Source organism: Lissotriton helveticus, chromosome 7 (genome assembly GCF_964261635.1).
Source record: "Lissotriton helveticus chromosome 7, aLisHel1.1, whole genome shotgun sequence".
NCBI classification, from domain to species: Eukaryota; Metazoa; Chordata; class Amphibia; order Caudata; family Salamandridae; genus Lissotriton; species Lissotriton helveticus.
In genome coordinates this window covers 1,168,100,364-1,168,114,177 of record NC_136068.1, presented here as the reverse complement: position 1 = coordinate 1,168,114,177, position 13,814 = coordinate 1,168,100,364, and the positions used below count along the sequence as shown (strand labels likewise).

Genomic DNA, 13,814 nt, shown 5'->3' with positions numbered 1-13,814 from the left:
CAATTTTCGTCCCGGAGAATGGTGGATGTGGGTTACATGGATTCATGTTTTGACCTTTCATGTCTGGGTTGCTTGTTTGAATTTGCCCAGTTTGAAGTTAATCAGACTTCCTTGCCTTATTATCCAGCAGCTCTTATGAAGTATGTGGGCCATGTTATCCCAGCTCAGGTTAGGCAAAGCGGCACTTCATATGAATATTACCCTCGGAATGGCATTCTCAGCAGAGAGGACAGAGGTTGAATGGGCATGGAGCCAGTGGTATCTATCCTCGAGCACTGGGCCAAAGGGTTAAGCAGCTCACCCTGGCCACAGAGCTATAGCCTTCTAATCATTCCATCTGGAGTCTGTTCAGGATCTCATAATTTACTCCCTAAAGAAAAACTTTTCAAGCCCTTTGTATGGTTCACATCACAGCGTGCACAATGAAAAAATACGGCCTTTTTATGTGAATTAGTGTTTTGTATGTGATGGCGGTTATGGCTGGCGACACATGCACTGATGCTTCAGTATTGTTCTTTTTTAGCCATAAGGATCCAAAGAAGCCCCCGGCGGCCCCAGGCCCCCCACCCAGCGAGCTGGTCGTCACCTACTTCTTTTGTGGAGAAGAAATCCCGTACCGGAGGCTTCTGAAGACCCAGAGTCTGACGCTTGGGCATTTCAAAGAGCAGCTGAGCAAAAAGGGCAGTTACAGGTGAGATTTCTGTGCTTATGTATTGTAGTGGCATTTATGTAGCGCTCCTCTTTGTGGCTTTTCTGGGGCGAGCTGTCCAATCCGAGTCAGTGCTAAATCAGTTTGCAAGTGAGGTCACTGACTCCCTGGGCCAGGCTCTAACTCATGGGCCAGGGGGTAAATCTTGATGAGAGCTGAGAGCCATCCAGTTCCATTTCCCCCTCAATAATTCCACTCTTATCTGTTGTGAACCACCCAATTCTCATTTAATATCGCTATGCTATTTAGTTGTAGTCCTGTATCTTTTTGAAAAAACCAACATATTTTATTAAGTTTTGAGAACACCACAGGGGCAAGAGCCCGACAAAATCCACATATAGACAAACTATTAAAAGATTACCAGGTGTAGAGTCATCCGTGGATACCATTCGTATACATAACAAAAGAAAACACAATGTTATAAATGTTATGTTATAAAATATTTTATTACGCGCTCTGCTACTACAAAGTATCCTGGCGCGGTATGTAAACACTAAGCAGACCCAATCCAAGAAGAAAGGAAGAGAAAACTAAATGCTGAGATTAAAAAGATGGGTTTTTAACCCTTTCTTGAATCCCGCTAATGTAGCTGATGATCTCAAAGAAAGCGGCAGGGCATTCCAGGACCGTGCTGTTTGGACAGAAATCGACTGACCACCCAGTCTCGCATATCTGACTTTGGGCATAGACATCAGACGGAGATTGGCCGATCGAAGAGCACGGTGAGGAGTGTAAAAGGTAAACCTCTTGTGCAGATATTGTGGGCCTTGGTGATGTAAGGCCCGAAAGGCCAGAACCAATGATTTGAACATAATGCGGTGTGCCACTGGGAGCCAATGGAGCTCTCGAAGATGGGCACGTGCACTAGTTCTTCGTGGAAGATGGAACAGAAGTCACACGGCCGCATTCTGAATGATCTGCATTCGATTTATAAGGTATCTAGGGAGACCACTGTAGAGAGCATTGGCGTAGTCGAGCCTTGACAGGATCAAAGCACGCAAAACAGTCTCCTTCGCTTCCCTATGGAGAAGCGGAAGGAACCTCTTGAGTGACTTGAGGGTCGCAAAGCAGGTTGCAGTAAGTTTTTTTAGATGAGCTTCAAACTTAAGATCCTGTCCAAACCAGACCCCCAGGTTTTTGGCCGGGCCTCCATGATAGCTAGGACATGCAAAATCAGTCGGCCAAATAAGATCCCTAAAATTGGCCGGAAAATTGCCATAGAATAATAACTCTGACTTGTCCTCGTTGCATTTGAGTTGAGCTGAGACAAGCCATCGGAAGACGTGGGACAAACAAGAGCAGACAGCCCGAGCGTCTAAGCAGTCCTTAGGCCAGGTAAACAGCAACTGCGTGTCATCAGCATATGCCATTATTTTGGCTCCCCACTGCTCAGCCAGATAGATCAACGGGGTCATATAAACGTTGAACAGCAGAGGGCTTAGCGTCGAGCCCTGTGGTACCCCGGTGGTGAGCTTCTTGGGTGATGAGGCAAATGGGGGCATCCATACTTGCTGCGACCGCTCTGACAAAAACGAAGACAGCCAGGCCAGAACCGCACCCGACAGCCCCACCTCTGCCAGCCTCGTCAACAGCTGAGCATGGGGTACCGTATCGAAGGCGGCAGATAGGTCCAGCAACACCAGGACCGCTCTGCCGCCTCCGTCGAGACACTCCCTAATGGCCTCTGAGACTTCCACCAGAGCCGTCTCAGTGCTGAAAGCAGCCCTGAACCCCAATTGAGCCGGGTGCAGGGCCTGAGAGGACTCAATGAAACTATTCAGTTGCCTAAAAACAACTTTTTCACACACTTTCGCTAGTGCCGGGAGCAGCGATATCGGGCGATGACAACTGTACTCAGACTTCCCCACCCCACCCACAGTGGCAAGCATATGTCAACACCGTTGTACACCCAAAAAGGCAAGATAACGTTATGCATAGCAATCTGCGGGCCACCCATTACGTCCTGTATCTTTTGAAAGCTATTTTGAACAGCACACATAGTCCTGTTTCTGCATCAGCTAAGCCATTCTCCGTTTCTAGATCTGAGGGTCAGTGGTGAGTGCACCAATGTCCTTGTGAAAAGTGATTGCGAAAACCTTGTCCTATTGTAGTCACCGCTATGTTGAGTCTCTTGAGCTAACGGGTGGAAACCAGTAAAAGGAAAAACAGTATTTCTTTCTCATTTTACTTAAGTGATCCTTTTCGTTGACAGCCAGGGGCAGCTGCTAATTTTATAGAGGATAGTTTTCTTTTTAAATTTGGGTGTTTGAATTACTGAACAGGTTTGGTACGGGGACGGGGGAGGAGGAATGTGGGGTGTTATGGTACAAAAGATGACACACTATGGGAGCTGTGTAATGGAAGCCCTTCAGTTGTGTTGAAGCAGTCTGCCTTTTTTTTTTTTGAAACTTTATTTGTCATTTTCACAAGCATCGCACAAAAAACATCATCAGTGTAAAGAGCACATACCCATTGTATACTGAAGTATACCCAGTCCGTCACTCCATAGCACAGCAATAAATATTAAAGAGGGAGGGGGATAGCCATCGCAGTGGGTCACAGATACAGAATAGCCACAAGCTCAATAACATCCCCATACGTCTCATGCATTTAGCACATTATTAACATTGTAAAGAGTTCAGTAATACTGTGGGTTAACCCACCCCTTCTGGGTACAATTGATTGTCCAATTGTGCTTGACGCTCCGCCGTAAGTTTGGCAATATAAGTGCGGTATGGTCCCCATATGTCCAAGGGTCGAGATGGAGTGGGAATGGTGGAAGAGTATTCGACACAGTTAACATTGCAGGAGGCCAAGCTTTTTAGCCAGGATTTCACACTTGGACTTCTTTTGGAGCACCAAAGCAGGGCCACCTCCCTCTTGGCCAACAAAAACCCCAGCGCTGTGAGTCTGTGGACTGCCTGTGGAAATTTTGACACATAGCCCAGCAAGGCAATTTCAGGGGAGGGAGTCAGGGGAACACCCAGTATCTTACCAAATGTAGTATGTACCTGTAACCAGTCACTCAGTCGAGGGCATGAAGCAGTCTGCCTTTGAAGGAAGACTGCAAATTGGAAACAGGACGGTCTTTTAGACCAAAACTGAGCGGTCAGGCTCAAGTCTTTTCTGTTTGATCGGAGGTGGTGGAGATTGCAAAATGTTGCAAATTGCGACCACAGTTTAAAAGATCTGCTACACTGTAGTGCATTTTTACTGATTAGTGTATCATTATGAATTTCACATCCATTCTGCAGGATTAGCCGTTTTTGCTAATAAGGCTGATTATTTTGCCATAACCAGAGAGATGCCCCCAGTGACTCCTACCATGGTTATTTCATGGGTGCTGGGCTCCAGTGTTACATTTAAACATTCTTGCGGGATTCTGCAATATTTCCTCTTGCGATCTCATTGGGCTTGACAGGGGAACAATGCTGGTGCCCTTACGGGGTTTGGGTGGGTGGATTTTAAAGAATTCTCAAAGTTTTAGCAAATCATTCCTTTGATTGTTTTCTGAGTATTTACTGCTTTGCGTCCCGTTTGCTCGAATCCTGTTAGATCCGAATGCGAAATGGAGTTGCCTTAAATCAGTTTCTTCATTAAGCAGTCCGAAGCCAGCTGACACGACTTTGTGTAATCTTTTCTCCAAGTTTCTTTAAAACATGAACAGACTCCTCCAAAGTACTCACTGGCTTATCTGACCCTTTTCTGACGAACCGGGAAGGTATGGAGTCATGGATGAGTTCTCACCATTTCAAAGGCAACATTCAGTTCAAAGAGAATGTAAGAGACATGGCCAGTACCAGCCCTTGACCAATTTTTCCATTTGTGTTTTTCAGGTATTACTTTAAGAAGCCTAGCAACGAATTTGACTGCGGGGCAGTATTTGAAGAAATCTGGGAGGATGACTCCATGCTGCCCATGTACGAAGGGCGAATCCTTGGGAAAGTGGAACGGATTGATTAGTGCGTTTAAGGGGACACTAGAGGAGAGCGTTGAACTTTTGAAGGAAATCGAACCAATGAAGAATGTTTTTTGGGTGGCGGGAGGGAGGGGTTGAGGAGCCAATGAAAAACTGAAACAGCCTTATAAACTTGTGGAATGGCATTCGACACCCATGAGCTATGTACAGAGATGAGGGAAGACTTCTATCTATTTATTTAAAATATGACCACTTTGGACTATTGAAGATGCAGACCACACGTGAAAGACTTACATACATAATATATGACTTCCGGAGGATCTGAAAACTATTTACGAAGAGGAGAGAAAATGTGCATATCTGATCTGAACAAAAATCCTTATATTTATTGAACACTCGGTTCCCCTCAAGTCCAGAGTACGGACATGCTGCTTTACCAGTTGAAAAGAAAGTGTGTGCAAGTGATGGAGAGAATCCGAAAGAGAAAAGTGATTTCATGTTCCACTGCTATGTATTGAGTGTTAACTTTGGGTGTGTTATCGTTTTTAGCATAGGACAAAAGATGAGCTGCACTGGGCCACCATTGTTTGCAGAAAGTAATATGGCGCTTTCTGACCTCATGCATGTGGGGTGTCTATTGTGGTAGTCTGTTGCATTTTCATGTATGCTCTAAATTTGTTAAGGAATGGTTTGTTTTCGCCCTGGCCCCTTGTATGATACCAACAACTCCCATATCAGATATGGTTTGTTCGTCAAGGGAGCAATGAGATATATCAACTTTACTGTAAAACTAAGCCCCTCAGTTTAAACCACCTAAAGAAGACCAACAACTTCCACTGAACAACAGAGGCCTCCTCTACCAGAGACCATACATGTGTGATCAGAAGACCCAATCCTGGAATCTGGGCCTGGGGACCAGACTTTTCTAGGAATCAGTGCAGCACTGTTTTTGCGTTAAGGTTCACCTTTGCACAGAGGTCTTAATGCAAAGTGTATGTTCTTGACCACCATTGGGCTTTTGTGTCCTTCCTTTGGGCATATACTGTGGTATGTATGCACTCTTGTTTTCATGTGGCGTCCATGTTGCGTGCCTTCTCCCCATCTCTTACCTGGCATTGCACAGTCTGTGCCATTCAACCCAGACGCGTCAAGAAGCCTATAGAAATAGAGTGATAGTTGAGTAGTAAAACATAGGTATGTGCAGGATTGGACTACCCGCATGAATGCAACGTAATAAACCCCTGCACTTTTTTGAAAAAAACATTTTTTTTAAACTTCACCTGAACAAATCATGTTTCCTGCCCAGATGGCTAAGCAGACTTTGACAAGGCAAGGGTGCGGACCATGGCATTTCTTTCAGTGTTAATGGTTCACGAACCATCGTTGGTTCTTCCTATAGTAAAGTCAAGGTGTAACGTGCCTGCAGCTTCACAGCGTGCCTTGTATTCTGACGATTTCTGCTCCTTAAATTGATGTTTTAAATGATTTAACATGCACCGTGCTTCCTTGTCTCAGCTTGCTTACCGTTCTGGCGGGAGTAATGTCATATTGATGGAGTAATGGTATATTTTTGGCAAAACAACTCAATGTTATTATTATGCCTGTGGTATCACAACTTGCTTAATATTCTGGCATATGCAACACGACGTTGTGTTGATGCAAGTACACTTTAAGGTTATTGTGCTTGCTCTTTCGCCGATGTGTTCATTGGGACAGCAATGGCAACTTCAGCAGCCTGCTATGTCTCCGCTTACCTAGCATCTTTGCCATAGTACTTTAAAAAAGAATGTTGTGCCCGTGGCTTATAAGTTGAATGTTTAAGTAAGTTAAAAAAGAGCAGACTTTTTGCAGAATTCTGGTGAGGCGATCGTGTTAACGTTGTGATTAAGAATCTCCACTGCGAAGCTGAAATATTGGTACAAAATGTTATCACGTATCCATATATTTTGGCCCTGCCCTTCCTATTTTAATTTCTTTTATTTAACTTTTGTGGTGTTTTAAAATTCAAAGAAAATCATTCGCCACTAAACTACCCCACAAAAAAGCACCACTAAAACGACCCCAAAATATAAGACCATTGCCTTTCTGTGTCTGGGTTTTGTAAAAAATGTTTCTGCACATTTGCCGTTGCTGCCATGTATATAATATGTACATATCATCTGGTGGGAGAAAATATTATTAATACACTATCTCTAGTGTTTTGGTGAAATCAGTACAGTACCTGTGCCTGCATGGTGGGAATTACACCGTGTGTCACCCTATATTCAGGGTTCAAAACGTCCCTTGATTTTTGAAGGGGGTCTATGTATAAATATATATTATGCCTTTTATTACAAGTCTTGTACTCATGACTTTTGCTATGGCATTTGCTCTACTTATACTGTAAATTATACATTATATAAAGAGTTTCATTTAAAGAAAATTACTTGGTACAATAATTATTGTAATTATGAAGAGATGTAGCCTTTATTAAAATTTTATATTTTTCAAATTACAATTGTGTCTTTTGATGGAGAATCGTCGTGACCTGTCAGTTGTTAGCACCCGTGTTCTAATGTACTGTTTGCTAATGATGGGCGTTTCTTTTTATCCAACGTACTTTGTTAACGTGATTCAAATTCTAGGAACTTGGAGTTTTTTTCCTGTTCAAAGTTTTCACACGTAAAAACTTTTTCTCAAAGTTAGGGAAAACGCATTAATCTATGAATGCCAGTACAAACTATGCACATTTTCAGATTCGTTTACAGGTCTTTAGTCCTAATGCGTAACCTGCAAATTGTGTAAATTACCATTGAACAAGATGACTTCACAAGTCACATACTTCTGCAATGCCTGACAGCGTCCATACTGAATACTTTACCCGTTTCACACACTTTATATATATTTAGAATGGCCACCAGGGTCCATACTGAATGCTGCAAGCATTTATCAAAATCACTACACCTTTCAGATGCCCTCAACGGTCCATATTGGATGCTGCAGGCATCTCACAAAATCTCTATACCTTTAAGATGCTCTCCACAGTCCTTAATGGATGCTTTAAGCATTCCACGTAATCAACATACCTCTCAGATGGCCTACATGGGCTATTCTGGATGCTCCAAGCATTTCACACAATCATTCTACCTTTAAGATGGCCCCCAAAGTCTATACTCGATGCACCAAGCATTTCATACAATCCATATAACTCTATAACTCTAGCAAGATTGCCTGTACTGGAGGCTCGGAAGCATTTCACAGATTCTGTATCCCTCTAAGATGGCTGCTATTATTTCGTATTCGAAGCTTTAAGCATTTCACTTGGTCCGTTTTTGCAGCATAAACCTGCAGATGTAGTGTGTCTACCATGATTCTATTTTCCTAGACTTGGCACTGTGGAATTTAAGGTAGTAGTCTTCAGAACTAGGCCTGGACGGTAAATTTCATTCGCGGAATTTGCAGAATTTGGGTAATTTCGCGTCCCGCGGAGGACGCGTAATTCCCCAAAATTCTGCGTTCCGCTACTTAGCAAAATTTTGTGCTTGTTCGCGTTCTCCAAATGCGTGTTCACAAGATATTTCCCCCCGAGCACGCAAACAGCAATTGCGAACAGGAAAAAAGCATAGCGAACAAGCAATTCTGCGTGTTCGCAGAATTTCTGCGTGTTCGCGGAGATTTTGTACCGTTTCGTGGAGATTTGCGTAATGCGATTACGCAAATTTTGCCCACCCCTATTCAGAACCTCGAGTCTGGTCTCTGGTGGAGATCCTCTGAGGAAATTTTTGTACGGTGGCTGACACTCTAGTCAGAGTTGATGTCCTTCTAGGCAGGAGCAGCCTCTGAGAGTTTGCATCCTGTGGTGTCCTTGGTCTTGGACCTATGGGGCTCTATTTATTTTTGCTGCCCTTTAATTGTCGATTTTTTTGGTGTAGGGATTCTTTGGGGATTTTGAGTCCAATTTCGATGGCTTGGCCGCAGCATGCACTTGCTTACCTGCTGGCACATCCTAGACTTCATCTACTTTGATGTCTTTGACGCCACATTCAGGGCGTCATTTAAAAAAAAATGACGCTGCACCGAGTTTTGCCATTTTGAAAGCCCTGGGATGTTTTTGATTAACAACAATACAACACAACTGTGTGCTTTGCCCTGCACTGACGCACAATTGGCTGCTATGCGCCAGCGCAGGCAGCCTTGCGTCATGTTTCAAGGGTGCCTGTGTTGTGCGGATGATTGTTTTTGTGCAAGAAGGGACACCTTCCTGCACAGCCCCTTCAGCCGTCACCTACCCAGCCGGACATTGGGCAGACCTTACTTCGTCTCTCCGCCGTACTCTCCCTCCTACCCCTTCACTCCACCCACTTTCTCCTTTACGCTCCATTTATCCCTCCTCTTTGCTCTCTAATTGTTTTCACATTGAGACCTAGCCGCTTGACTGATGCCCGGTGGAGCTACCTGATAGTTATAGAGGAGATGGGCTGAGGACTCCCCCCTCGACCCAGCCAGACTTTGGGCACACTCTCCTTCGTCTCTCCATCCATCCTATCTCCATCCTTTCTCCCTTCTATACCTTTACCCAACCCCCTTACCCTCCTAAGCTCCATTTATTCCATCTTCCGAAGCTCTTGAAATGTTTTCTCGTAACTGATGTAACTTGTAACTGATGTCATTTTGTGGATCCTTATGTAAAGCGCTCTGATACCTCTGGGTCTAGCCAGGGCTAAATAAAACTCAAATAAATAAATAAAGATTCTGATGCATTCCCAGCTTTACAAAACTTTGTAAATCTGGGATTGTGTCAGGTTTCATGGATGTTCTGTGAGAACACCCACAGCAACACCCATGGAATGCCCCTTTCACGCAGAGTAATGTTTGAAAGGGGCCCATATTTACAAGGCCATGAAAAGTCATGCAGTGTGACTTTACATGGCCTTGTAACTATAAGCAGGCACACTGCACCGCAGGTGCATCAAAAAAAGAGACACAACGACAGCACAATGGCCTTGTAAATGAGGCCTTTAGTCTTTTTAAGTTGACTCTTTTCTTGGTGTTGTATCCTCCTCTTTGTGCAAGTTCTGTCTCCTCTGAGTTGACCTCCTCTACCTCGGTGGATAGGCTGATGTCACAGAGCAAGGTGTACTTTTTCTGCGTCTGCATCACCGCTTAGTGTGCCTACTGTTGTTTTTGCCTAACCGTAAAAACAATCGGCAGAAATTCGGTGCAGGCCTTGTAATCCTTGGCACTGTGGTCTTTTGGCAGGCATACTTTGTATACTTCATGGCTATCCATTTATGCAAACTTGTGGTGACATCACGTGGAAAATCAGTAGGGATTTATTCTCCATCTCCAACCGAAAACGCCGGGTACCTAGATGTGCATTTTCCAACAGCATGGTCGCATGTTTTATGATTAGGGCTCCCATTTTTTCTTTTTTTTTTTTACATTTCCGTCTGTATTTATCCATATTTATTTTTTGCTAATTTTATCTGCATTTATCCATATTTATTTTGGGTTCTGTGGAAAAATGAAGCTGAAATTAGTACATTTCCACATTTATTTGACTGATAAATATGCCCTCATGATTGAATGCCTGCCAGATTTCAGTGAAATGGACACCTGCAGAAGATAAATCAATGCACTTATTTGAAAATATGTACATTTCAGTATCAACCTTGTGCATATCTAATGGTTTTAAAACCTCTATACTAAAATTACTTTCTCGTTTAACCCCCTCACCTATCAATTCACACTGCTATTGACCTGGCAGTCATGGCAGAAAGTATTTAGAATTACTCAACAAGCATTTACAATGCAATGGTTTTGCCTTTGTTAAAGTTAGAGCTATTGGCATTGCTCTTGACATTATTTTTATTTATGTTTTTTTTAAACATAAATAAATGGCATTGTCATTTACAATGCCAATAGCTTATTCTCTTGCAAATGACACACACAAACACCCACAGATACGATCCCCAACACGTGTGTGGTAAAAAACGAAGACCTTCCAGCCTCAAGTTTATTCGAACATAACAGGATAGTGAAACGAATACTTTCCGAATGCTCTGTGAAACTGCAAATCCTAAATGAACTCCAAGTTGCGTTTACAGCCCTTGCCATGTCTTTGCGCCATGTTGACTCAGACATTGACAATTCTGTACATTAACACTAAAGTGTTCAGTCCCAGGTTATACTGCACAGACAAAAACAAACACTACTAACAACAATGAGAAACTCCCAAGATTGTTTCGAGAAAACAAAATATATTTTAGTTGGTCAATAATTCAAAGTTAACTGCCAAGAGTCTAACGTTCCGCCTGTGAGACCAAAAAAGTTTTCATCTAGCATTATTGTCACTAACTTGATCAAATGTACTACTGATACAAGTGTGGATATTTTCTGTTGACATTCATTGCATTCGGCAGAGCAATAACAGACATCTAAAAAAAGATTAACTTAAAAGGTGAGCACAAATGGTTTTATGAAAACAAACTGAAAGTCACAAGAAAAAGACAACCCCTTGCTTTCTAGAAACAAGAGCAATGTGGCGGTGATCCCTCAAACTACTTTATTTGCTCACCGTGAGATGTACTAAAAAATATAATGGCACAACCCATATAGAAAGCACCTGGTTTCACAGCGCACTCTAAAGTGAGGAAAACAAATCACACAAAACTTCAAGTTAAACAATTAGAGTCTGATATTGCTACAGAACCTCTACGTGTCAGCCGAATTATTAAAATAACCAAGTAAAAGAAAATAAGACCCTTAAACGTAATATTGCATAACACCTGCTAGTTCTGCACTAGAAACGATCTTCAATAAAGACAGTGCAGCAGCAAAATCAAGATTACACTCGGAGCAGTAGCATTCTATCAAATCCTACCCCTAGAGGAGTGCGCCTGAAATGTTGATCAATAAACACGTGCTGGACTTCAGCTGTCAAAAACTGGACTTCAGCTGTCAAAAACGTCACTTTCTATGTAATGGTGAAGTGAAGCCGGAGTACCAAAAAGGAACTGATGGTTCATCTTCATAGAGAGTATAGACCACATGCAACGAGTACTCGGGTCTCAGTGTAGCAGTTTGGTGAGTTTAGGCTTAAGTGATGCTTTAAGTATGAAGCAGCTCCACGGGCGTGCGAGCGCAGCAAAGCAGAGCCCGCCGAGATCCCAGGCCGGTAGATGGTTACATGGTCGTTTGCATTCTTCATTGTGCAGCAGGCGAGCTGGGCTCGGCCTGCACATACCCTGTAGGAAACGGTGTGTGCTTGGCAGCAGTCAGGGCCAGAGCGCGCCCCCTACAGGTCCTGCTGTGTTAAAAAAATAATAACAGAGAAATGCTATATCTATTTTCTTTAAAGTATTTCCTTTACAGTTAAACAAGCGACGCTGAAATATATTTCTTTTTGAGCCTTCATATATCTGGAATGCCTGCTGCAGCCCCAGCTCCTGCTGCTTGCAACAGACTCGAGCAGATAAATATAGAGTGAAAGGTATGTCCATGCTGTTTACGTTCCTCTCCCACCAAGCTTGAGGAGACTGTGGCTGGCCCCGCCGTCCACCAATCAGGCTCTGACAGGACTGCCAAATAGCCAATGGTCACCGCGCAAAGGTAGAGCCGTGCAGGATGAGGAGGTTTGGTGGGCTCGGCTCTGGGTTATTTAAACCTCGTCTCTGGCTCAGTCCCGATGGGCATGAGTGACGGATGACGGGGATTGTAGTTTCAAAGCAGGCCTCCTTCCCGTCCCTCTTAATCCCGTCCCCTGCAGCTGCTGCCGGCCCCCTTCTGGGATCTAAATCAAGTGTCGTGTGTCCCAAGACAGCGAGGAGGGCCGGTTGAGTGAGGTCAGCACACAGCCGCTCCCGACTCTGGTTACATCACATGTGCCAACTGCAGCTCTTTTGGAAGGACCCTTCTCACTCGAGCGCCCACCCCCTTCGCCAACAACATGCAGAGCAGACTATAACCGGGGGCCAGTCCTGTGCAGACCCCGCTCTTACCAGCAGGTGGGCCATTTTCACGGTAGAATCTGCGTGGGAATAAAAGTTCCACAGCTGTCAAATGGGCAATTACGCGTGCAATACTTTTAACCAGGTTCAGTCTTTTAACCGGCGTCACTGTGCAACACGTCATTTAGAATTTAGTATAACTGGTTGGGATTTTAACCTGATCAGTGACACAATATCCTTGACAAAACTAATGTGCCAGAATTATTCATCACCACAATATCGTATTCCTATAATGGAACGGGAACCGGGATGGGGCGGGAACGGGAGCCGAGGCAGCGGTAGGGGGGCGGGAACGGGGCCGGGGAGACACGGAGAGCGAGGCAGCGGTAGGGGGCGGGAACGGGGTCCGGAGACAGGGAGAGGGGGTGGGAACCGACAAAAAAAAAAAGCAAGCACTCACCTGGACTTCTTCCGGGTGCCTTCAATGCCGGACCAGATTCGGGGGCGTTCCCGGCTTTCGGCTGACGTCGCGTGACGTCGGCAAAAGCCAAAGAATCTCGGGAACGCCCCCGAATCTGGTCCGGCATTGACGGACAGGCCCCTCGTCCAATGGCTAGGCTCCATTTATGGAGCCAGCCAATGAATGACGAGGGCCGACCCAAAGCCACACTACAGTTCTCATCAGGATTTCGCCTGCGCGAAAAAGATGCGCAGAGCGCATCTTTTCGCCAGGCAAAACCTAAAAAGCAGCCCAATTTCCGTTTTTATCCACATTTAAAAGTAAATACAGATAAGAATCTGGAAATCCAGAAAACTGGTAAGTTGCCATTTTGATACCACGAAGATGGTCGCCGCGAACCACACTTGATTCTTCAAGGATTTCACACAAGCCAAATAGCTATAGGATTGCAACTAGGGGCCACACTCAAGGCGTTGAAGACTATTCCTTCAAATTCCCAGGTCTAGTAAAATTGAACACCGTGGACATACTACACCTGCTCACTGAAATTACATCTGACAATGCTTGGTGCTCTAGAGAAATCACTCTGCCACACATCACACAGCACCTGACCTATGTAGAGTCTACAAGTGGACTGTGCAGAGTTAAAACAGCCCACTTGAAGTGCAGGCTCAGCAATGTAGGCTCAAAAGATCTAGGGAACTTTTGTGCTCCGTTTCTTACCACCCATGGTATATGTAATACACACTCTCGGAATAACACCTCAGGCAGTGCAGGAACAAGTCCTTATTTTTTGTC

The 13,814-nt window shown here is 44.3% G+C and overlaps 1 protein-coding gene across 4 annotated transcripts in view; it reads left to right on the top strand.

Annotated features, from left to right (window-relative positions):
• AXIN2 (axin 2) overlaps positions 1 to 7,122 on the top strand; it is a 49,603-nt gene extending 42,481 nt beyond the window's left edge. For 3 of the 4 annotated variants that reach the window (XR_013598788.1, XM_078654306.1, XM_078654305.1), the window contains 2 exons: positions 524 to 691; positions 4,546 to 7,122. Coding sequence is in view for 3 of the 4 variants with exons in the window: in XM_078654306.1 (XP_078510432.1) it covers positions 524 to 691; positions 4,546 to 4,672 (295 nt within the window). In the remaining variant the exon portion in view is untranslated. The remainder of the gene's footprint in view (positions 1 to 523; positions 692 to 4,545) is intronic. The other variant, XM_078654307.1, reaches the window with a different exon arrangement.
• The last annotated feature ends 6,692 nt before the right edge of the window (positions 7,123 to 13,814 follow it).